The 27,460-nt window shown below is 34.6% G+C and overlaps 1 protein-coding gene across 5 annotated transcripts in view; it reads left to right on the forward strand.

The window, feature by feature from the left end:
* Positions 1-25,903, forward strand: part of Lrch (Leucine-rich-repeats and calponin homology domain protein) — a 454,905-nt gene extending 429,002 nt beyond the window's left edge. For 4 of the 5 annotated variants that reach the window (XM_090411095.1, XM_090411098.1, XM_090411097.1 and 1 more), the window contains one exon: positions 16,360-20,301. In XM_090411095.1, the coding sequence (XP_090267221.1) occupies positions 16,360-16,470 (111 nt within the window). In that variant the 3' untranslated portion in view covers positions 16,471-20,301. Of the gene's footprint in view, positions 1-16,359; positions 20,302-25,772 lie in introns of those variants that run through there. The other variant, XM_090411096.1, reaches the window with a different exon arrangement.
* The last annotated feature ends 1,557 nt before the right edge of the window (positions 25,904-27,460 follow it).

The following is a 27,460-nucleotide window of genomic DNA, read 5'->3' on the forward strand; positions in this document are numbered from 1 at the left end:
CTTCTTTTAGTTCTTCCAATTTCATTGGTTCTATATCAGTACTGATTTTTTCATTATTTTCTGTAATTAAATTTGGGTCATACCATAAATTTTTATAATGTTCAATTTTTTTTGTTATCATTGTTTTTCTTGTATTAAGTTGATTTGTGCTGTATATCTTTTCATTGTTTAATTTCCTTAATATTTTGTAGGCTACGTCTCGTCTTCCATGTATGTCATCTTCTATTTTATTAATAAATCTGTCCAAAGAATCTTGGTGAGCTTTTTGTACTATGGTTTTAGCTATATTCTTTTGTTTTTTGCATATTTTTTATGTTTCCTTTGTATGCTCTTTGTTTTTCTTTTATTGCATTTTCTATATCTGTGTTCCATATTTTTTAATGTTTTTCCTTTTAATAGTTTATTTTTCTTTTCAAGTACTTTAGAGGCTGCTTTATGGATCTTAAAGTTTTCCATTCTTCTGTATCTTCACCGATTTGGACTTCTCTTTGCTATATCAATCATGATTAACAGATTACCTTTATAATGCTTTCTTCTTGCAATAGATATACTTTGTATACTATTCTGTTTTAAAGACTACTAAGTAATGATCTGAAAACATTTCTTTTCATCTATATATATGTACATCTCTCACTGGGGAACTAGTTTCTGATTAGTAATGACATAATCAATTATTGATCTTGTTCGTCTGCCATTCCAAGTATATTTATATACTTGTTTTGAAAAGTATTGGTTATTGGAAGGAGTGATGACAAGAGGCCATCCCTGGAAGTTACGAAAGGAAACTGTGAGCAAGAGGATGAGGAGTTGTTATATATTTTGCTATCTCGTGTGCGCTATTTTTATGTCGTTGCTCTTCCTAAAATAATTTTACTTCCCTTATGAATTTAACCTCTCTACTTTAACTACAAGATTTCCCTGACTAATATCTGTATCACTTCTTATGTGTTCATTCTATAAGGAAAGTAAATTCTATATCTCTAACCGATTTCTAATTTTACTCACGTGCTTACCCTGACTGTTAAGGTTATTCCTTGCCAAAAGAAACAAATCCTCTAATTTCTTTCTGGGGCCGTCTCCTCTTCAGATATTGACAAATTTATTTTTTAATGCTGTGCCAGCCAATATCTTAGAATAGAATGGACTCTTATTCAGGGAGACTTTTCCAGACCTTTGGCACACATAGGTGAATAAATTTAGTGCTTAAACTCATAAATTAAATGTTTTACTGTGGCTAAGTAAATTCTGGTTTGCAATCATAACCTATAACATCATGATATACCTTTCTTTCAATCCCTCCCCCCCCCTGCTATGGTTCAGATTAATGAGTGGTAGTTTTGGTTCATATCTCAGGCAAAACTCAGGTATAAAAAAAAAACATATTTATTGGAATCTAAAGACATAATATACACTTAGACCACTCTCACTTTCAATTAACTCAATGACATGCTAAATCAAACATTTTCAAACTGATTAATACTCTAATACATGAACAATAAATCCTTCCTTTGAGTTAGAGACTTAACACACATAATATACACGTTATACGCTTCTACCAAATTTTCTACCTACTATTTTAGTCTTGCATAATAAACTAATCACAATCATCTATAATCATTCCTAACAATTTGTCTTATGGATATTAGCCACTGCTAAACAATCACTTAAAGTTCTCAAATACTGTCCATACTCGATTAATACATTACAATGATCTTTCCCATTTTCCGACTGGGTAATTATACAACAAAATCTGTACTTTACCATTTTTTGGGTCAGGATTTCCAGGTCCGTCTGAACTGTCCTTCTTTGTTTGAATTCTCTTTCGATACTTCCATAAGCCTGCGTCCACGTGGTGGGTTACTATGGTCATCAGATTAAACTATGCTCTGCACCTGGCGTTTTTCCGTCGTCTAATCTCGATCTGTTTCGGACCATCGTCATTTCTGCTGCCGGTTCTGGTATACGTCTGCGATATTATTCTGTCGGAACTTTCAGCGAAGGAGCGAAGACAGCATATGCCGACATCTCACGCTTTTGTACTGTTGGAAATTCCGACATCGAAGGGAAAGGCGCACCATCCAATATCGTACTATCGCCAAGAAACTGCATCAGGAACTTCCGGTCCACGGGAGAAGTCGAATCACCATCCAGCAAAATAGGCAAAAAAAAGTCCTGAGAAAGGGGTGCAAACCCTTTTTATTTTCTCTTCCTCCCCCCCCCCTTTTAGCACCCTCTTACTAGCTGCGATAGCGCCCTCTTACTACTTTCTGCGATCTTTTCCCGCTCACTACTTTCTTCGTCCGCGGCAACTTCGGCACATCGCGAGATCATAGCAGCGTCTTCGAGGAAATGAATGTGCATCGCTTTCCGAGATTGCCAATGCCTCTGCCCCGTCTGTGACCTTTGAACTAATGTTTACTTCTAATTTACTCATTCATTGTATACATAATGCATTTCATATAATACTAATTTATACACGAAGTTCTTTACATGGTATTACAATTCTACTAGAAGGAGGTATTTCTATTTACAGTTAGTACTTTATTTCTTCTGCTCGAGTACAAGTTTTTTCACTCAGCTGATTTTTCTGACTTGTTAAATCCTGAATGAATTGTTTCTTTAATAAAGTGCTTCATTCAGGATGTAACAGAGTGGTTTCTTTGCGTGGAGGGTGGTTGAACCGTGGAATGCATTGCCTGATGGAGTGGTGAGAGCAAGAACGATCAGTGAGTTGAAGGAGTGGTATGATAGACTGTTTCTTAGGGGGGGGCACCCCCCCTCAATGAGTCTTGACAGACTTTATGTTCTTAGGAAAGACCTCCCACGATGAGTCTTTTGACTCCATGGAGGCCTGAATAATAATAATTTTAAAATTATTGAAAGTACAGAAGTCTAATAGTTCTTGACCATTGTTGTTCATGCAAATTTCTTCATATTTTCCTAAGACATCTGGGATTGAATTATTTCCAACTCTAGCATTAAGATCTACTGCTATTAATATATAGCAGGAGTGGCCGACTATGCATCCTTTTGGAGCCAAAATAATTCTGGTAAGACTTAGAGCTGCAACCTTTGATCGATGCAATGGTACTGGAGTAAGCGAGCATGTGCATAGCGAGGTGTAATGAGCTTGTAAGAACTGCTTTGACTAATTACACACCTAATTTTAAGAAGCTTACTAAGAAAATGGATACAATGAAGGCCTCTACTAGTAAATAAGTAACTGAAATTATTTTGTTTTGCCTTTAAAATTATTCTAATTGTTCTAAGTAAAGTTCATTTAATGTGTTTCGATTTCACTTTTTTATTGCAGTAATTTTTATTAATCCTGTTTTTCTGTCTCTCTTTTTTTTAATTTTGTTCCTTTTTTTTTGTTGTCTCCTCTTCTCTTTGTGTTTGTTTTTTCCTGGTAGATTGTGAAGTGACATGTGGCCACCCATGATATATAGTCATTTTTATTACATTTAACTGTTTTTTGTAGTCTCTCATAAAATTGTTCGGAATCCTCTTTCCTACCTTCTTCAGGGTATGATATTTAAGTAGCTTCTATTTGTCTTTAACTGTTATAATTCGATCATTTACAAAATTGTACTTTCATATTCTATTTTTCCATTTATTATTGATTAAAATGGCCACACCACTAGAAGCTCTGATATGTTGGTCCATTCCACTATATAACAATAGTAAAACCATCTTATTTTTTGTTCATTTTATTTTTTTTGTTGTTGTTTCTGTTATCGGCTATATTAATATTTTTAGTTGGTTTGCTAATTCTAATTCCTTTGTTGTTATGCTTTGCACATTCCATGTGGCTATTTTTAAAATGTCAGATTCCTAATCAGTTACTTTTATCCTTGGTCGTTTTCCATTGTTTCGGTCTGTTGAATTTTTTCAGTTCAAGCGTCTGAGTTATAGAAATTTTTTACTTGAGGTCGAGAGATTATAGACTGGGCCTTAGCAGTAACTTAGCTATTGCTGGCATAGCTCTTGAGGTCATTGGTGCATGCAAGCCTCCTTACCACATCAAGGTGGAGATACCATTAAGGAGATTAAGGATACTGTTAAGTTCTCTGACTATCATATTGAAAAATTTTACTTGCATCAATTTTATAAAACCTTTTAATATCTTAAAAGTTTCTATTATATCTCCTCTTTTCTGCCTATCAACTAAACTTTGTAACTCACAGACCTTCAACTTATTCTTGTAGTGAGTATTCTACACATGTCACCATCATTTGTCTCTGAATCCTCTCAACCACCTCCTGGTTCCCAAAAAATTCAGGTGACCAAACGTGTGCAGTTATCATGATGTGGCCAAATGTTAATATTATTAATTAATAATAATAATTGTTAATGTTAATATTATTACTTACTAAATCACTTAAGGAATTGAACAACGTAGATACGAATATAAATTAAATTATGCTTTAATAAATATTTCCGATATTTCGGCAACTTTACGTTGCCATTTTCAAAAGGAACTTGCAAAAAAAGGCACGTGCACGTAGGCAATACAACACAGTAACTGAGAATGAAGAGATGAAGCTATTATTCTCCTAAAAGTCCTTATGGTGCCCTTTAGCGGGCTAAATAGATGTTCATGGTCGTTGGTTGAAGGTCTGCTGATGTAAGCCTCCCAAATTTGTTGAGGTTTGGAGAGTTTCTTAGGACTGAGGCTGATTCCATAAATAGTCTTTCAAATTTGTATTTGCTACAGTGTATTACTGTAGCTTTCTTTCACCGTATTCTGTGGCGTATATCCAGAGCATGGTCTGCAAGACTAGAATGGCTGTACTTGTGAAAACGGATGTAGTCCTTGTGTTCAGAAATTCTGATATTCTCTGTCTTGCCTGTTTGGCCAAAGTAAGACAGTTTACAACTGCAAGGGACCTGGTATACACCAGGTAGGTCTAGGGGAAGTGGTTGGTCTTTGGTGGAGCGGATAAAGGATGCCAATTTTCTGTAAGGCCTGTAACAGGAGGTCAGGTCATGTTTTTTTAAGATTTTGGTAATTTTTTCCAAGGTGCCTTGGATGTAGGGAATGGTGATGGATTTAGAACAATCCTTGTTGTGGAGAGGGGGGCTGTGGTTTGTAGGTTTTAATATTTTTTGGATTTTTTTGGGGGGAGGGGGGTAGCCATTGGCTGAGAAAGTGTTGAGGATGTGATTTAGTTCAGTGTTTAGGGCCATGTCGTTAGAACAGATTAGTTTAGCCCTGTTGTATAGTGTTTTCACCACTCCATATTGTTGTGTGTGTGTGTGTGGGGGGGGTTGTTGGTGAATGTATCTGCCTGTATGGGTGGGTTTTCTATAAACTGAGAAAACCAAGGTTCCATCAGGCTGGCGGGTGACTAGTGTGTCTAGGAAAGGGAGGCCATTGTTTTCCTCTTTTTCCAGGGTGAACTTGATTCTGGGGTGTTGGTGGTTTAAGTTTGTTAAGGAGAGGAGTGTTTCAGAGCCATGTGGCCAACTAGCAAACACATCATCAACGTAGCGAAGCCATATGGTTGGTTTTTGTGGGGCAGAGGCTAAGGCTTTTTCTTCAAAGGTCTCCATAAAGACATTGGCCAAGGGTGGGGAGAGTGGTGAACCCATGGCTGTCCCCTGTATTTGTTGGTAGAATTTTCTCTGCCAAACGAAATAGCCTGAGTTCATTGTGAACTGAAACAGGGCTGAGATATTGGGAGAAAATTTAGCTTGGATTAGCTCTAAAGTTTCCTTGAGTGGGACATTTGTGAATAAGGAGGAGACGTCAAAGCTGACCATTATGTCAGTATGTTGGAGTGTAAGGTTTTCTATGCTGGCTTTGAAGTGGGCTGAGTTTTATGTCTGATGGTGTGTTGCCAGTATAGTGTGTGAGCTCTTTGGCCAAATGTTTAGTTAATTTGTATGTGGGAGAATCAATGCCATCCTCATGTATTTTTGGGAGTCCGTAAATACGGGGGGGGGGGTATAGAGTTAAACGGCTTTAATCTGTTGGTAACTTCTACAGGCCAAGAAGTGACTTTCTTAAGGAGGCTGTGAAGTTTTCTAATTTGTGAGTTGGCGAAATATTGAAAATATTTATTAAAGTGTTGTAATTTAATTTATATTCGTATCTACGTTGTTCAATTCCTTAAGTGATTTAGTAATGCATAACCAACGTATAAGCCTGTCTATGAGAGTTAATATTATTAACATTTGACCTCCATGGTCAAGACTCATCATAGGAGATCTATAATCTCGTGTAAAAAAGATCATCAAACCATCCCTTAAATCCATTCAGTTTTTGCACTCACCACACTTTCAGGCAATGCATTCCATTCACCAATCACTCTCCATGTAAAGAACTTGCTTCTCATTCCCTTGAAAAGTCTCCCCTACATTAATCTGGTAACAACCTGTCACCAACTGATGTCTTAATCTCTCCTTGTATCTGACATTCCATAGAATCCCAACATTGCTTACCAAATTTCAAGACCTCGCCCTTCGCAACATTAAACTGACAGCTCCACTATTTGTCTACTCACATAATCTATTCAGATTCTCTTGCAAGGCCACAAGATCTGCTGTGGCCTTGCATACCTCTCGCAGCTCTTCCCAACTTTGCATCATCGGCAAACAGCTGCACATCTCCTGTTAAGCCAGTTCCAATATCACTAATGTACAAGTTAAACAATAATGGTCCCAAACAGTTCTCTTTGACGTTCCACTAGTGATCTTTGTGTTTTGGGATACTACTCCTCTATACACAACCTGCTGATACCTTTCTGACAGTCAACCAACTCACTAGTCTTATTTAATTCCATCTGCAAGCTTGCCATGTGGCAATCTATCCAAGGCCTTTGAAAAATCCAAGTATGCCACTGTATATGCATCTCCTTTATTGAGTGAATTTGTCATCTTGTCGTAATACATAAATAGATTGCTGAAATATGACCTCTCCTAATCGTTTTATTCCAAAATAATAGCCATTCTCCTTTACTCATACTATGACAATGTTTAAATTATCCTGCAAGATCTCTCCATTGCCTTTATTAATTAATTCTTCTGCACAATTTTGCATTATTAGCAAACAACTTAATATTTCCTCTGAGATAATTTACTGTATCTGATTAAATTAAGTAGCAGTGGCCTGAGTACATAGTCTCAACAACAGACTACCAGTCACAGGTCTTCTCCTGCACTTTACTCCTCTGTAAACTAGTGAATGCTAGTCATCACCCACCCATCGTATTTGCTTTAGTTCATGTAATAAAATTCTATGCAGTGCAGTATCCTGTCAAATATCTTTTTGTAAAGGCCAACACCACTACTATTATTCCTACATGACACCTTCACAGAATCGGATGGATCATCCTGCGAGAGCACACTTCTCCATTAAACACAGCTCGCTGTCTCTCCTACTTAATCCTCAAACCAAACTTCACAACTACCTTCAACACACAATGCCATCTACCACTCATCTTCAATAGTATTTTTTGTCTGTAAATTGTGTATGTTCTCTTGGCTGATTTGTTTGTTAACAGGATGAAAAACCTGAGTTTCTAAAAGAAAAAACTCTGCTACCTTCATATGAGATCGGCTAACTCGCCTTCAATTGAAAAACTCAAAGATTCTTCTCATTGAGATAAGTGAATCCACGTCCTTTCCAGTCAAAGGGAGCAATGTCCCATTGTTCTTCTAATTGCTATTATCATGTAACCATTCCCTTTATCCAACTCATCTGCCACTTCATTACAAAAAAAAAAAAGGTGTGTAAGTTACTGAGCCATGACCTACCTATCATAAAGCCATGCTGCTTCCCATATAGTCATATCCAATCATACCCGAATTTTGTCCTTCAATACCTTGACCACCACTCCTGGAGTGCTGATTAGTTAATTTGTTATATACCTTGGTCTTGAAGATTTCTTTATGCATTGGAACCATTTTTTCCCTTTTTTCTTTCTTGGCATCCCACCCAGAGTTAAACAATCTGGTCAAGAGCATAGTCAGTCCTCTTGCAGCCTGGTTGGCTGAGTAATTAGTGTATCTGCTTTCCAATCAACAGGTTGTGGATTTGAATCCCACCATAGTCATGGATCTTTGTGATTGTGCTCAGGCAGGAGATGAATTTCATCACCCACTGTGAGCCCACCTTGCTTAGTGGAATCCTGAAGTGACTTGAAAATGTTCCACATTTTGTCTCTGAAGAAGAGTTTCTGGACTATGTAAAAAAAAATAAAATAAAATAAATAAAAACATACACAAAAAAAAATCCTTAGCCTACTCACAGTACTAATGTACCATATGCTTACCTTTTGTGAGCAGGAATCATGTTAAAAAAAAAAAAAGTCTTGTAATACACATTGATATACTATCTAATCTCTTGCCTGCTTTTGCATGAAGATAATATCTTATACCTCCTCTAGTTCATCTATCTCTGTTTCCATATTATCTTCTATTCAAATGTTACTGCAATATCTTCACCCAAATTATGCATTTTTGCAAAGTAATCAATCTGCTATAGTTGCTTACCTACCATCAGAATTTTTCTGTCATATTTATTGCCACAATACCAAAATAACTCTTTGGTATTACTTTTGGCATGCACAATTAATTTCCTCTTGAATTTGGATTTTTTGCATCTCCTGTTTAAGGATTCTACTTATCTATTTTATTCCATCTTGATTTATCCTTTGATATCAAAATTGGAGATGTTAATGTCTCTTTGCTTTATGCAGACGATGTTATATTTCTAAATAAATCCACTACAAGTTTGCAAGATTCTCTGACTAAATTGAATAACTGTTGTAATAGATATGGTATGAAGGTCAGCAATAAAAAGACAAAGACAATGAAAATAGGCAGAATTGTTGAAAATGTCAACTGTGTTGTGAATGGAGAACCTGTGGAACAAGTAAAACATTTCAGCTACTTAGGCACGATTTTTAGTGAAGATGGTAAATTAAATATGGAAATAGACAACAGAATCAACAAAGCTGGTATGGTAGGAAGTCAATTGAATAAATTCATAGTCGGAACACTAAATTAGCTATATACAAGACAGTGTTCAAACCCGTTTTAACTTATGGATCTGAGAGCTGGAACAGAAGTAAAACACTTGACCAAAGACTAGAGACGGCAGATATGAGAGTCCTGAGAAAGATTAGAGGCGTGAACAGATGGCATCAATGGCAATATCATATTAAAACCGAGAATATTAGGAAAGAACTTGACATTGTCAGCATCCAGGAATGCATTAGCAGAACTAATCTTAGGTGGTATGGTCACTTAAACAGAATGGACGAGGAAAGATTAACATAACGAGTGTTCTCTGCCAGGTTGGCAGGAAAACAACCCAGAGGAAGACCAAGATATAGGTGGATTGATACGGTACAATGTGCCTTAGCCGATAGAAATATGAGATCTGATAATGATAATATTGGAGTCTTGACAAGTAACAGACTGATTTGGAAGGAAATTGTAGATAAGAAGTTAGTAATGATGTAAAGTTTTCATGTAGTACTATCATATCCTGTACACCCCTTGAGGGTACATGTCAAGAATTTGATGGTTTATCCTTCTGACTCAAGTATGCAGTCTACTATCACTTCTTTCAAATATTCTACCATCTCCTATGTACTATAAACATCCAATCCCTGCAGTTTCTCATGCCATACCACTCTAAGCAGGCTCCTGAGTTTATCTTAATTACTAGTTATGTAATTCTACATATCCACCATCATCCACCCACTCCTCTCAACTACATTCACAAGCTTCACATCTAACCCTATTTGCTCCAGTTCATGTAACAAAATTCCATGCAGCGCAGTATCCTATCTCCTACAGAACTACTCTTTTTGGATGCAATCACCTGCTATCATCAGCTAGATGTTCAGCCACCTAGATCAAGACCACATAATCACTTTCACCAGTTGATAGCATTGTGGTCATATTGGTATAAACAAATTATCTGATGCAACTACTAGATCCAGAGAACTCTCAAACCCATTGAATCTTCCATTACATGCTGATTTGGGTAATTATTCTTTAGTAGCTGTATAAATTTCATTTCTTTCCATCTTTTACCCTTTCCTCCTCTCAATTTTTGTTCTCATAGTTGAAGTTCCCCATAATTACTAACCCTCTACTCATTCAGCCTATTTGCTGATGCATACCGTCCACATCATCCTTTGTATCTATTTCATGCTACATGGCATCAACTACATGCTTGATCTTCTGCAGGACTACTCTTTTTGGATGCTATCATCAGCTATGGGGAGGGGACATAGCTGATGATGCTATCATCAGCTATGTCCCCTCCCCATGCTATTCTTTCTGTCTTCTATGAAAAAATATCTTCCAGATTTTATTTCATAACTATATCATCTTCAGTCAGTTGAGTCTCATTAATGCCAATAACTTGGCCAGGAAGAATTTAAAACAAGGAAAAGGAGATTTTGATTCCAAAATCTCCTTTTCCTTGTTTTAAATGCTCCTATATTCAATATTTTCTTTATTTTCACTCATTTGCCTCTTTGGTGGTTACACACATGCACACACCTACATTCACCTCCCCAAGTTAGTCTACTTTCTCTGATTTTGCATCTTCAGTCTTACTCCATTTATTTGCACTTTCTCCAGGCTCCAAACATAAAATCCATTCAAATACAAACCATCAGTCTTGTAAGTCATTTTGTCCATCAAATTCACACCACACAACTACAAACTGCCCATCATTTCCCCCTGCACAACATATGCATTCATTCGTTTGCAGTCATGGTCCTCCTTCTCTTACCTCTGTCATAACATCACAGTTGGCTCGTTATCTTTACCCTTTTACTCTTCTCTTTTGCAACTTTCCATAATTCTCTCATGTCCTCCCTCATACCATACTTGTTTCAAATCATTACCTGCCAAACAAATAAACTCTTTCACTTTGTCTTTCTGCATCCTAATAGCATTGCTAACATCATCTCAGGTGCAATCATTAATTGCACCTGAGAAGCATAATTTTGTTATGCTCTCATTAAACACTCCTCTTATCATAGAATTGCCATAAATTCTCTTCTTACTCTTTTTTTTTTCACTTAATCAAGCATTCTCTTCTCATCCTCACACCTTTTTCTTTCTTTCTTTTCAGCTGCACCTTTCACCATACATTTCTGTGGTCTCTTAAGCTTGCATTCTGTCCTGTGAAGGAGGCTCTGTCTCTCATTGCAACCAACTCTTTCTTCACATCATCAATGTTATCATTTTGATGGTAGTCAGTTTTTTACGGTCTTTCATTCCTTTCCTCCATCTCTCTCACACACATTTTCATGCCTATCCTCTGTTAATTATGCAGATTGTGTTGTCCACGTGTAATCAAACACAAGCTTCTGAGTAGAGAGTGTATTTCATTATCATCAGAATTCCATGAAATCACACTCGTGAGGGGTTCTCATTGCATACACAGCATATCAAACAGTATGTTTAGTTCATTTACAATTCCCACATTTACTACAATATCAGGCAATCCATTCCATTCGTCAACCACTCCATGCAAAAAATTTGCTTATCACAACCTTATAGTTTCCCAGGTTTCTTGCCCCTCCCTCCAGCTGTGAAAAATCTGTGTAACATTAATCTGGTGACAACCTATTACTACTTGTCTTTATCATATCATTCCTCTTCCTATCTACCATGCTCTGCAAATCCATTCTCTCAATCTGTCTTGATATTTGCATCCCCTTATCCTTGAAAACCAGATGACCAAACCTGCCTATAGTAATCTGCATGAAGCCTGATCTGGGCAGGTTATAGCTTGATTGTACAAGACATAACCTGTTTACTTTAGCATCTTCCTCATAATTGCCATACTCTCTTATGATGTCCTCTTTGAATTCTAGCAATTTGGCCTCTAGATTTCAGGTTCTTATCCACCATCTTTATTTTCTCCAGATCCTTCAAGGTATTCCCACAGATTATATACTCTGCATTCCATCCTTGCCTTCCAAATTTCAAATTCTTATTCTTCAAACCATTGAACTGGCAGCTTCACTCTTGCTTGCCCATTTGTGCAGTCTATTTAGATCCTCCTTAATGCTACAACCTCTGCTCTACTTCTTATAGTTCTTCCTAACTTTGCATCATTTTAAAACACTTGCACATCCCTCTTAACTATCTCCCAATATCAGCATATATGTTAAACAATAAGTTCCAAAACACTCATGCAGCACATCATTGGCGACTTTCCTCTTCTAGAATACTGCTTCTCCATACACAACTTGCTGATGTCTATCCTTTTCAGCTCATTTTTATGAAGTCTGTTATTTAATTCTATCCATCCAGGTTTAATTACGAACTTGTCATGTGGCAATCTCTCATAGCCTTTGCAAAATCTCAATATATATATATATATATATATATATATATATACTGTGTATGCATCCATTCTCCATCTAATCATGTTGCACTATTGTAATATGTAAGTAAATTGCTATCTCACTAATCTTTTTCAAGACCTTAATCAGCACCAGACCTGCAGGGAAAGGGGTGTGTGCTGGACATTACTGGGCACAATGAACAAGAAATGGTGATGGCAGGGGTTAACATTAATGATCAATCACAAAGTAGGCAGCCTAAAACTGCAAACTGTGGTTTCCACATGAAGAAAGCTTGGCAGTTAGAGAAATTGGTTGAATAAGTCAGATTACTAGCACTGGAATTGAATATTGGTTTAGTTAGCATGCATTAACGAGATCATTACAGAACTGGGTTACAATAAAATGTGTACAGACTGAGTGTTGTATTGACTCGCTAGTGAAATGAAAGCTTGTCAGTAATTGCAGGAAATGCTTTTCTTCATGAAACTGTAACTGGGGACAAAAAAGTTGGGTCTTTCATTATGATTGCAAAATGAAAATTCAGTCTATAGAATATTGCACCCTACCTCGCTTATAGACTAGAACATTCAAAGCTGAACCTTCTGTTGAAAATTGCATGCTGGCTATCTTTTGGAACTGCAAAAAGTGTCATTCACAAGGACTATATGGTGAAAGGATTTGACAACAAATTTGCAAAATTATATGAAAAGTTTGAGGAAATCAAAGCACTAAACCAAGGGTTCCCAGCCCTATGCCCGCGGTCACCATGGCGCCCGTCGACCAATTTGTGTGTGCCTGCCGCTGTTCAACTGTGCCGTATAGTTTGAAATAATCACGCAACAATTCATGGCATGCTATATGACGCATGCGTTAATGACACATGATGAGTATTAAACACATACAATGTAAAGTAGACGCGCATTCGAAGTTGTTCATTCCAATTTAAGAACTGGAATATCATCATATTCTCCTAATTATGAAGCACTGGCCAATGAAATGCAATGCCAAAGATCACACTAACTTACACACATATATATATATATATATATATATTTAAATTTTTATATAATGTAAACTTTTAAGTAATAAAACATTTGGTTATAATGTAAACTTTGTATTTATTCATTTAACAAAAGAATTCAAAAAATTTGGTTGAAAAAATCGATGGTGCCCGTCGCCCTACTGGTATTTTAGAATGTGATCTAGGAAACAAAAAGGTCGGCAACCCCTGCACTAAACTAATGATGTTTGTGCTAAGGAACAGTCATTGCTTTTGATACATGGCAGTGTGAAGCTGCACTTCAGTGCATTCACTTCAACTATTGTAGAAGAGATAGATGGGATATCAGCATGTATGCTGAAAGGAATGTTTAACCAAATTGGCTTGGCGTGTTTGTATAACTTGAGTCTCAGCTCAGGAAAGATACCTCTGGAAGGGAAAGAATATATGATAGTTCTGTTGTATTGATGGTGGTGCAAACCATATCCAACTACCAGTAGAAAAAAAAAAAAGAAATACCAACCTATCAGTATCTCAGCAGTGGTGAAGATTTTAAAAAAGTTGGTAAGAACTCAGATACAGAAATGGGCTGACAGGCAAGCTATACTCTGTGAATAGCAGCATGGGTTGACTAAAGAGAGGTCATGTTTTTACCAATTTGCTCATATTTTATAGCAATGTTACATCTGAGTTAGATAAAGAGATACAATATGATAATGTTGGACTTTGCTTGAGGCATTTGATAGAATACTACATGAAAGGCTGTTGCATAAACTGGAGAATATGAAATTAGAATATAAACTCAAATAAGTGGATGGTTGATTGACAGGTATCAGAAAGTGGTATATAGTGAGTGGGTGTGAATCTGCCATGTTTGAACAGCAATGGTCCAAGGACTTGATCCCCTGTAACTTTAAATATGGCAGATTCACACCCACTCACTATATACATCACTTTCTGATCAATCATCCACTTATTTAAGTTGAGTTTATATTTAATAATACTGGGAAGGATCTGAAAGATGTTCAATTGTTTGCTGATAAAGCAAAGATAGGCAGGAAAACCAGGAATGCTGCCAATATCCAGCATTCACAGAGTGGTTTAAACAGACTAGAAATGTGGGTTAATGATAAATGTGGCTGTCAGTTCAATGTTAGCAAGTGTAAAGTTATGCACTCTGGCATGAGATTTACAATGGCATATTATATTGAGGATTATGAGATGAAACTGATGAGATTAGAGATCTTGGAGTTATGCTGGATAGGAATTTGAAGTTCAAAGGTCACATAGCACAAACTGCAAATACAACTCAGAGGATAATTAGAATGTTGAAACAAACATTGATATGAGATCATTTTGTCTCTTTATAAGGCCTTGATATAACCACACCCATACTACTGTGTGCAGATTTGGTGCCCTGGGTTTGGAAGGGATAAAGATGTGTTAAGAGTGCAAAGAAGAGTTACAAAGATTATCAAGATTATGGAATGTGGATTATGAGGACTGATTGAGAATATGTGAACCACAGACCTGGTAAACAGGAGAAAGGGGGGGGTGATATGATAGAGGTCTGTAAACTATTACATGTTGTCTGAGGATATTGTTCGATGAAATTTTTTATTATATTGAAGATGGGGAGAGAGAACACTGGGGGAAGGGGGTATCCATCGAAGATAAGCTTGTGCACAGTTAAGGAAGGAGTAAGAGCTAGATTTTTCTCTTATAGAACAGTAAGTGATTGGAACAGTTTGCCTGGTGAAGAGGTGAGTGTAACTAGTGTGAAAAAGAGTTTAAGAGAAAGTATGACAGCTGGTGTGGGGGTGATATAATAGTAATAAAAGTACCAAATTGTGCGAGTTATACAACTTCCTGTTATTTTAATATTTTGACACTTCTAGTATTTTTAATGGGAAAGTTTTTCTTCAGTATTATGCTTTTGTATTTCAGGAATTATAGTTGAAACATGCTCAACTATTAGCATGGTGGAAAATCCCCCCCCCAAAGAGTAAATTAAGCTTTAGAGATATAACAAGTAAAAAAAAAAAAGCTTTCAGTGGTAATGAGGTAATCAGAAATTATCTTTATATATGTTAATTCTTATTTTCGTACCTTTTTGGAAAGCAGAGTACTGTTCTTGCAAATCAAAGAGCTTGCATGTAGGTAAGATGATATATTAATCATTTGTTTTATGCATATGTTATGTTCTGTTGTTCAGAATGAGCAATCAGAATGGTGTTCAAGAAGTTTTTGTTTATTCATTTGAACATGGGTGTCTGCATTTAAAGCAGTCTAAAAGTTGCTCTGAAAGATTTGATGAATCCAGCTTTGCCCTAGAAGCCATTCGGTTCAGGCTGATTTTGGAGAATGATGAGCTATTTCAGTCACGAACACCTTAGATTGGGAACTTGGTATTCTAAGGAAAACTATGCAGTCATCTCACCAACTTACCAAAGTCAACAGATACTGCCATTGTTCTACACTAATTAATACCAGGACGAGTTCAGCATCAGTGTCTGTAGAGAATTGCATGCTAATGCTGATAAGCATTTCATTAAATAAATTTATACCAGTTTTTATTTTTCTGATGAATAGTGGATCACTCCAGGTGAAACAGTACTTCCTGGTTTGAATGCATGCTCTTCTGTGCATGCACCACTTAGCACTAGCCATTTGAAAGTGGATACATTTATGACACAGCAATACCAAACTACATATAGTCTGGTCTGACACAATCTGAGTGAACCCGTGAACCTTCCTGCAGGGAGAGATCGAGACCATAGACCATAATGGATTGCATTTTATTCAGTAATGTTTCTTCAGTTGTACATTTATGAAGTATTAAAATGAAATGTAAATTCTAAGACTTTTGGTTCTTTTTTAATGGTAGTTTGGTATGATCCATAGAAGGATACAAGCCTATTGTTTCTGGAGTTTTTATGATTACATTAATTATTTACTGCTTTGCGTAAATAATGATATTTTTGTAATTCATGAATATAAGCTTAAGTAATTGTTTTCTCATTTCAGAGTTTGCTGTGTTCATCACAAGATATTTTGGAAGAACGTGGAGGTTTAGTCCGTGTTGCAATCACAGTCCAAGAATTGGTAAGGGCTGTATCAAAAAACCACATTATGTGATCTGGAGCTTAATTACCTATCTAGTCCTTAATGCAGAGGACACTTATTTGCTCAATATGAGACTCTCGCATGTCTCTTAAACATATGCTGGTTTTTAATGAGATTTTAATACTTTTTTGTGCAATGTACTACATTATTGCACTTCACTGCCATAAGGTGCTGTGTGCATTCTGTCTGAGACAAGTAGAATGTACTGCTCTAACTGCCATACATCTGTATCATTTTGCTCCTTTACTAAACCTGAAGCCATTGATGTATATTTTTCATCCTTGCGAATATTGGAACGTTTTTCTCCTTTTAAGAAAACAGCATACTGCAGGAATAGTGAAGAATCTCATATAGGAACACTATTTAATGTAGAGAATACTTTATTCAGATTTATGTGTATACTTAAATGTGTTATATTTGTGAGTGTGTGTGTGTGTGTGTGTGCGTGCATGCATGTGTTCCCGATTGTAGATATTGAAGCCAGAGAAGAAACACAGGGTTCCTGCAGGTACTTTTTGTCTGTTTTAGTATGAATTTGCTACATCTTTTACACTAAACAAATCTAAGGAACAATGAACCTTGAAGACAATCGATCTTGTTCAATTATATGTAGACATGTTTCTATACAAACTCTTGATAATACCTTTCATCAAAAAATAATTTGTCTATGTTTAAAAAGATTGTGCTGATTTGTAAGTTTTTTGGTGTCTAAATTTGTAACTTTTGAAATTTTCAGTTTGGGTGGTATGCTGTAAAAGAATATGTTTTCATTTTCAGTGCATAGTTTGCTGTATGACTGTTTTTCCTAATCACTTTACAGTGCAATAATGTAAAGGAATGCAATTGGAAATAATTTAAACAGCAGTGATGTTTTGTCTTCCAGCTGCATTTTTTAGTTACATTCATTATGTTCAGTTGGTATTACATTGATATTGGTTAATATCACTAAAAAAAAAATCCCTAGGATGTTTTACTTTAGAACAAGATTGATTTTCCTGATGATCACCCTGAAACCACCCACAATTAATGATGATAGAATTATGCCTAATTTCCATTCACGTCTGTTAAGAGTTTTTTACATTTTAATATTTTACTAAATTGAGTTTATACACTAATCTATTCTGTGACTCATGGTAATTTTTTCTCATACTTATGAAGTATTTATTTAATAAACATTTAAACCTGCCAGAAGAAGAAATTAGGACAGTGTTTTTATTATTCCAGTTTCAGACTTATGCTCTTGCTAACATTTAATATCGAAATCCCATCGCAAAATATATATATAAAATTCTCCACCTGTAGAGAGATTTTCTTCTATTAGATTGTCACAACATCATGCTAAAAATTTTGTTTTGTATATCATATCAGTTATTCCAAATCTGAGACATGACTAAAGTTCAGTTTCCTCCATTATAGTTTGGATTAAAATTTAAAGAAAACTATGAGAATCAGCTCAACCTATAGCAGCCTTGAATAATTGTGATCTGTTTTTTGGATCGATGTGTGGTCATGAAATTAACTTATTCTACATTACATTCCTCTCCTACAACGTTCTTTTACAAAGTGTATATTTCTATTGTATCACTTATTAAAAGCTATGGGCATAATTTGTACATGTATTTGTTTAAATTGATTTATATGCTTCCATAATTTATGTACTCCTTCCATCCAGACCCTAAATAGTGTAGGACCAAAACATTTAAATATTCCTAGCTCTCTCTCAATATTTTGTACTTAAACAATTATTTGGCTTCAAGTGATATCATGTTGCCTAGAACTTTAATTATGTGAACTTTTTCCACATACTTAAATGTTGGAGAACTAAGCATGAACTATATGCTTTCAAGCTGTATAAAATGGCTTTTAAAAACAGTAATCCTAAAACAATAAGCATTAGTTTTGAATTAAAAGTATATCCTCTTATAAGGTTGATATCAGAACAGATACGCACAAGCCACAATCATTGTTCTGATAATATTCTTCTCTTAGTTATTAAAATATGTGCTTTCCATTAAAAATGTTGTACATTTATTAAGTTTCAACAATAATTTGAAGTGATAAAGCTTCTTGCTTGGTATCATTTAAATATTTTGGAGTAATGAGCAGATAAGATTGTCTTCCAAGCTAAAGCACAGTTTGGATTTGAATAGGATAGTAATGTGCGATTTATGAGTATGACAACATCCAGCATGTAAGGTGCCTCGATATATACTGGTATAATAAATGCAAATCCCAGCAGGGTGAATATATTTGCTTTCATTATAATACATTTTAGGTTCTGAAATGGATCTAGATAGATCTATTTTGGGGCTATTTGTGCTGATTAACAACAGCAAAATATTAAGATATACTCAAAGGCAATATGTAGTTCTTTTGAGTGGTCTTACAATTATAGTAGAACAATACATACTGAAGCAACTCTTTTAAAAGGCTACTCTGATAAGCCATGCATAGCTTTCTGGTTTGATTGACAGCTTTTGTTTCAAAAAATAACTTTGGATTGCCTTAATGAAGATGGTTTCTAATCAGCTGAAAGCTATAAACTTTATTACTGAAACTGGAAACATTTATTTTTAAATATCTTTTAAATAAAATAGTACATATTGCATTTATAATTGTCTTATAGCATGAAAGTTCAGATTTTAATTTGCTTAAGAAAATATTTAGGTTTTTTTTTTTACATACCCAGGTTTGATGACGACAGATAGAAGTGTTTCCTAACCACCTTTTATGATCATACTGTAATGTATTTTTAGAGATGTTTTATAATATACTCTTTGATACTAATATACCACTTTAGTTCATTCCAGATGTCGTTTCAATTGAAATTTCATTCTTACACTAAAGAACCAGAAAATTCAGAGAAAACTGATTACACAAAATCATCATGAGTGCCTTCCACCTTTGTACTTAAATCATTATAATCTCCCTTTTTATTTTTATTAATGGAAAATTATCATCCCCCCCCCCCCATTTTTTTTTAGGGATAATCAGTCTTCCATTTTGATTCACATACTGCCTCATTCCTCCTCAGAATATGTGCATTTACATGAAAAATTCTGCCTTTAATTTTTTAACTAGGTAACTATTTAGGTTTCATTATTTATTTATTTTTTTTTTTTTTTCTCTACATGAGTGCAGACATTAATATTGGTTAACCACCATCCTATATATGACAGGAACAGTGTTCTTTGATACAGTGATGAGCAAGGTTGTTCCATTTATTTAAGCTGAAACTGATATTAAAGATCATATCAGGATTTTGTGGAAAATTCTTAATATTTTAAATTAAATAATAAGTATTAGATAAGTTTCATATCTATGAGTTTAGATGTATAAAAAAAAAATACTTACTGCTCTAAATAGAAAAGAAAGTGCTTTTTTAAAAAAAAAAATGTATAGAGTATATTGATAAATAGTAATAATTTTTTTGATGTTGACTACATCAACACCCACACACATAGCTATATCCAGCATTTGTCCTTTGCCCTCTGTTGTAAATATATCTTCACACTTTGCAATAAATAGATACCATTGGTCCCATCTTTTTAAATATTAAAGTTCTAACAATGTTTTCTTGAAATTCATGCTCTCGAAGGCTTCCCTAAATACTCCAGTATAGTATAGATATCATAAACTGGAACAGCCTAACAGCTGTACTTTTCTCATAACGCATTTTCTGTAGTTTAAAAGCTATCTGACAAAAAAAAAGTGCTTTAGAATTTACTTTACATGATTAATATTTATGAATGGATCTCATAAAACATATTTGTTTTTCTTTTGAATAATGGATAAATATAGTTAAGATGTATGCACTTACACTTGCGTTGACTATTTCGTACAAGTGGTTTATATATATATATATATATATATATATATATATCTTATCCATATATATATATATATATATATATATATGGATAAGATATATCCATATCTTATCCATATATATAGTTCTTATCCATATATATATATATATATATAGCATTTTTATACAGAGATTAGAGTATCTATGAGTAGAATACTTTATAAGTGTGTGCATATGTGGCTCACTTATAAAGTCAGAAAATGATTTCCCTGAGTCTTATGGTGCTTCCCAAACTTGGCTTCCATTGTATATCTCTAAATGTGTTATCCAGATGCTTAAAATTACATATGGATATATTTTATAAAATTTTATGGAATCTCTCTTGTATTCTGAGGAGGAACAATCATCATTGAACATTTGTTTCAATGATGATTGTTCTTATCCAGATGCTTAAAATTACATATGGATATATTTTATAAAATTTTATGGAATCTCTCTTGTATTCTGAGGAGGAACAATCATCATTGAACATTTGTTTCAACAGTTCTATCCCTCTTTCTTCTACAAGGGAAATCTTATTCCCCATTGATTTCCCAATACAACTAATCATTATCTTATATTACAACATTACATACCTTATTATTGAGGTGGTGGTGCTCTTTCATCTAAGATATTGTACTGTCATTACAAATTATTTCATAATTATGAATAACTAGCCATGACTAGAGTACTTGTTCTAGTGCTGCCAGCATAGTTATGATGTAATACTGTACTTAACTGTGTAAGTAGACCGTTTTATTTATGTAATTTCATATGCCTATTGTATATATACATTTGTACGCATTTTGTAGTCCTTGAATTGCGAATAAATTATTTTATTTGAAATTGGTATATGATTTGGTAATTATTTTTTGTATAGTTTATCATGTAATATTGATTATCATTGTGAATGTTAGAATTGATTTCTGAAAGTTAAACTGAAGGTCATTACATGCGTCGGGTGGCGCTCAGTTTTTTTTTAATATGTTTTATTGGCTTGAGCAAAAGATTTGAGGGCATTATTATTCCCCCCTCATTTCAAAATAGTTTTACACAAAATTTCTAGATCTTAGAACTTCTAATAAGTTTTCTATTTGGCTAATGTGCTTAGTACTTTTGCTATTTGTAGTTAATAAAGTTTTTGCTTGATCTTTATAAGTGTCATAACTTTTATAAAGTATGCCTTGGGGGGGGGAGAGAGAAGCTCAGTTTTAAGAAGCTGCAGCTGCTTTGAAAGAAAGAAAACCACAAAACACCTAGAAAAAATTACTAAACCAAGCTTTTTAATGGGAATAAATATTATTATATGCCTTAATCCACTAACTACAGCAAATCGCCACTGCTATCATCACCTACACCAGTGGTGGCGAACCTTTTCATGTGCGCTTGCCAAAAATTTACAAATAATATTTATCGCGTTGCTGATGTGCTGGGCAGTTTTTAATAGGGGGAAAAAATTAATAGAAAATTAATTTTTGCAGAATTTTATTGGGACAAGTTTATAAATTAGCATAGAAGTTCAATAATAAAGATGAACTCATAATCTGACATACACATTGTCATATACATCATCAAATTCTTGACATGTACCCTCAAGGGGTGTACAGGATATGATAGTACTACATGAAAATTTTACATCATTACTAACTTCCTATCTACAATTTTCCTCCAAATCAGTCTGTTACTTGTCAAGACTCCAATATTATCAGATCTTATATTTCTATCATCTAAGGCACTTTGTACCGTATCAATCCACCTATATCTTGGTCTTCCTCTGGGTCGTTTTCCTGCCAACCTGGCAGAGAACACTTGTTTTGTTAATCTTTCCTCGCCCATTCTATTCAAGTGACCATACCACCTGAGATTAGCTCTGCTAATGCATTCCTGGATGCTGACAATGTCAAGTTCTTTCCTAATATCTTCATTTTTCATATGATATTGCCATTGACGCCATCTGTTCATGCCTCGAATCTTTCTCTGCACTCTCATATCTGCAGTCTTCGGTCAAGTGGTTTACTTCTGACCCAGCTCTCAGATCCATAAGTTAAAACTGGTTTGAACACTGTCTTGTATACAGCTAATTTAGTGTTCCGACTAATTTCTCTTTTATTCCATATGAATTTATTCAATTGACTTCCTACCATACCAGCTTTGTTGATTCTGTTGTCTATTTCCATATTTAATTTACCATCTTCAAAAAAAAAAGCGTGCCTAAGTAGCTGAAATGTTTTACTTGTTCCACAGGTTCTCCATTCAAAACACAGTTGACATTTTCAACGATTCTACCTATTTTCATTATCTTTGTATTTTTATTGCTGACCTTCATACCATATTTATTACAACAGTTATTCAATTTAGTCAGGGAATCTTGCAAATTTGTAGCGGATTTATTTAGAAGTATAACATCGTCTGCATAAAGCAAAGAGACATTAACATCTCCAATTCTGATATCATGTTTAATACCACTTTCCTTCATAATATGATCCATATAGATAATGAATAACAGAGGGGATAATGTACATCCTTGTCTCACACCAGATTTAAGATTAAACCATCTTTCTGTACTTCAATTCTAACTGCTGACTTGCAACTCAAATAAAGACTAAGTATTGTTTGATATAATGCACCCATTGACACCATATAACTGTAACATTTTGAATAGCTTCTGTCTTGGTACCTTGTCATATGCGTTTTTCAGATCGACAAAACTTAAATACAGATCTTTGTTATATTCCCATGCTTTCTCAACTATTTGTCATAAAGTGAAGATCTGATCCTGACAGCCTCTATTTGGCCTGAATCCAGCTTGTTCTTCAAGTTTTTTTTCTTCTTTTCTTCCACAATTCTTCTCAACCGTTCTCAATGTTGCTTGGAACACTCAGTAGGGAAATACCTCTGTAATTCTTGCATTCAGTTTTATTTGCCTTTTTACATATCAGTACTATTAGAACTCTACTCCAATCATCAGGAATTCATCCCTCTGTCCAGGCCTTCTGAAATATGCAGTGCAGCCACTGTATGACTTTTATACCACTATACTTCAGCATTTCTGGTCGAATATCATCTACTCCTGCTGCCTTTCCACATTTCAAGTCTTCGATGGCTTTTTCTACTTCGAGTATGGATATGTATTCCTGACTGCATGCCTGGTCAGTGTTTTTTATCACTGTGCTGTCATCACTGCTTGTTTCATTTAGCAGTTTTTCAAAGTAATTACTCCATACTTCAAGGATATCTTTTTCTCCTGCTTTCATGTCACCTTTTATCATCTCTAACTCCTTTTACAGCACTCTTTCCTCCATTCCTAGCTTCTTCAACAACCTCCAGAATATTTTGCCACCTTCTTGATATTTATTTTCTATATGTTCTTGCCAAAGTCCTCCCATGATTTTGTTTAGCTAGTTTTACACAGTGTTTAGCTTTTCATGTTAAAAAAACGTTATATTCCGTCATATTAAACGTTATATGTACGTTATATTTCTACCATCATTCCATACTTAGGGACAGTTTCAAATAAGATTGCTAGACTCCTTAGACCACATAAAATAAGTGTGGTCTTTAAACCCACAGAAACGATTAGACAATTCTTAAGATCTCCAAAAGATAGCCATCCTTTCTCCAAATATGCTGGAGTTTATAACATACCATGCTCGTGCGGGTTGAATTACATCAGCCAAACTTCAAGGAGCCTTGAAATTAGGCAAAAAGAACATATAGATGACGTCAATAATAACAGAGAAGAAAAATCGGGTTTAGCTTTTCATTTCTCAGGAACGAACCATACCATAGAGTGGGATAGAAGCACAATTCCTTACATGGAGGAGGGCTTCCGCTCCCGAATTTTTAAGGAGGCCACAACAGTTGCCCGCTGTACACAAAACCTTAACAGGAACCAAGGACTAATCTTGCCCATGATCTGGAAGACCCTTATCAGATTCTTCAACTCGCCAGAACTGAATTATAGTGCCAACTATAGAACGTTCCTAAATAACAAGTGAGATCATCCACGCTCTATGAATGTATTGTACGCGCTCTGTTCTTTATTTAATATAATTGGAATCGGTTGATTTTAGTTTGTAACAGTTTTTTATTTTTTAGTGCCTTACATCAGTTATGTACCCTGAAGATGCCAACAGACTTAGTTGGTGAAACTAGTTGGTATAACTTGGTTGTTTATTATATACACTTGATCAATATAATCCCCAATAAAAGTCTTTCCAGTGTTTAGCTTTCTTACATTTGTCTCTGTATTCTCTAAGAGTACAAGCTGACTTATTTGCCAGGAACTTTTGATATGCTTTCTTCTTTTCCTTCACTGCCTCTTTAACTTCTTGTGTCCACCATGGAGTTCTGATTTTTCTATCCTTGCAGACAACCTCACCACATGCCTCTCTAGCTGAATCAATCAGGGCTTTCTTCAAGGCTTGCCACTGAATCTCCAAGGTTTGGTTCTTGTTCTCAAACTCTTTCATTTTTTCTTCAATAATTGTGTATTTTAGTCTACAGTTCACATCTGAGAGCTGCTCAACTTTTATTTAAAAGTTTCTTCCATGTCATTCTTTTCAATATAAAATTCAATTTTATCCTGCCCAAGACTAAATAGTGATTGCTTCCAATTTCAAATCTTCTGTACACTCTGGTGTCCTGCAAAGTGAGATTTTTGCTGCTGTTCATTTGATACCAAATGCTTTGTATCAAATTCATATTTTGTCACTTTTAGTAATACACACACACACACCGAACTAGATTCATCAGTCATTCTATTTCTTAAACTGTCTTTTATAAAATTCATTTCGGAAAATGACTCTCAAGCATATGTAGAGGAGAAAAATTTATAATATAGCCATCACTAGTTTTTTAAACAACTAAAGGTTTCAGGAGTGTCATTCCAAGTTCTCATTATTTCCTCTTCATTCTTTTTAATTACACCCAATATTTGATCATTTTCAATTATCTCCAAGTCATTTCTCAAATCGACAAACTTTTGTTTCCATATATAACTGGATTGAAAATCAATTAATTGCATTTCTATATCATCCAAATTCACCAACTTAAATCTCCAAATTAAGTTTATCTGCTGATAAAGTTAATTTGGAGATTAAGTAATTTAGCTTCGAATGCTTTGATTAAATCAAACATGACAATAACTGTCTTGTTAACATCTTACAATTTAACATTCAATTCATTTAAATGTAAGCACAAATCAGTAAAAAACATTAATTTCAAAAGCCATTTGACATCCATTAATTGATTATTTATTTTTAATTTCTCACTTGTACATTATGTAAAAAAAAGTAACTTCATCTAAACACTCAACAAATCTTTGAACTTTTCCACAACTTAATCATTGGATGTTGTTGTACATAAGTAAACCATTGTACACTGAGTTTATCTCATTTAATAATTCTAGAAAATTTTGTTTATTTAAAGCATGTGCAGATATAAAATTGACCAATTTTTTTTACAGGGCTCATATCTTCCAGTGGCTTGAAATTAGGCTTTGCACATAAAATTGCTGATGTATAATGCAATGAAAACCCAGAACTGAATGTCCAATACATTCAGTAAATAAAGTGACAAAAACATTTTTCTCTCCAGTTCTACTGCAAGCACCATCTGTAGTTACTGATACAATTTTGGAAAGTACATTTACAACTGCGTAGCAAATATCTATTCCTTTTGTTGCTGTTGCTAATGATATTAAACTGATCAATTCTTCTTTGATATTATTCCCAACACAATAATGAATAAAAATTGCTAAACAAGCCGATCCAGTTATGTCAGTACTCTCATCAAGACAAAGAGAAATTAAACCAGAAGATTTTATATATATTTTTAGCCATTTCCAAGATTCTATCTTTCACCATGTTTCTTTTATTTTTTTTTATTCTTTGAATAATTTTTTCCTTGTTTTCAAAATCTTCAAAGAGAACTGGTGTGCATTTTTACCATGCTTCTTTTATATGTTCTCCATCGCTAAATCGTTTCCCTTGTTTGGCAGTTACGTTTCAGACAAAAAAAATTAGCAGCAGTTATATTTGAATGACTGCTGATAAATTTCATTAGGGTTGTTGACTGAATATTTCTATTTTTAATTGACCGAGCAATAAATTCTTTCTCTTCGTCCTTGCTTTTCTCAAGGAGCAATTAATGGTTTGTCTCATAATGCCGTTTTACTGACAATGTTCTGCATACAACTGTCTCGGAACATAAAACACATACTGCTTTGTTAATCATGCCATACTCTTCAGTCCACCAACTTTGGAACTCTCTGCTGCATGATTCTGATAATTTTTGTTTTTTTATTTTCATAGCCATGTTAAGTAGAACTGTGACAAATTTATTCCAAACTAAAATCAAATGCGTTTTTTTATAGTTTTAAAAAATCAACATTTTATTATATGCCTAAATTAAATTACCTTTATAAATTCACACTTACAACAAAAACTGGAGCAAAAACAATACATAATACAACAATAATACATTTGCTGTTGTTTATTTCTGCCTACTGGCGGATGTGCAGCATGAATATCATGTTTAGATGTCACGTATTTTGGCAAAGTTGCAGCTGGTGACTTTTCGTATGCTAAAAATATTAAAGATCGTAAATTTCAGATAATTAATTAGCTTTTAAATTATGGAAAAGTTTTGGTGACTAAACACAGTTGTTTTATATCAGCTGAGTCATGTCATTATGCCCCTCAGCCATTGGCTAGAGGTTCTTAACATCAGCTGTAGTTTTAAGCTGCCGTGCTGAAAACTACAGTTTCAGGCCTTGTTCCTAACAGTGGGCTATGTATTTGTTGGTTAGTTTCTTTTGTGTTAAACAAAATTTAACTTGTTTAACACAAAACTTGTACATATTGTAACAATTAAAAAAATGTGAATTTTTATAAGCATATGAAATGATATCACCTGTAAATTGTTGACATGCCAGCAAAATTTTCGTATGTGCCACTTCTGACATATGACTGTGATGCAACAATAACAGTTGATTGCATAACACAACTGCATCATTGACAAATTCATTTCCTTCATTTATGAGTATAAAGGTTACAACTACCAATGATATCATGGATCTGTGAATATTTGTACTCTTAGCACTAAAAACAGTAAATTCACACTTACAACAAATGTACTTGCTCTTCATGAGGA

Source organism: Typopeltis vanoorti, chromosome 21 (genome assembly GCF_054136105.1).
Source record: "Typopeltis vanoorti isolate ZY-2024b chromosome 21, IOZ_Tvanoo_1.0, whole genome shotgun sequence".
NCBI lineage: Eukaryota > Metazoa > Arthropoda > Arachnida > Uropygi > Thelyphonidae > Typopeltis > Typopeltis vanoorti.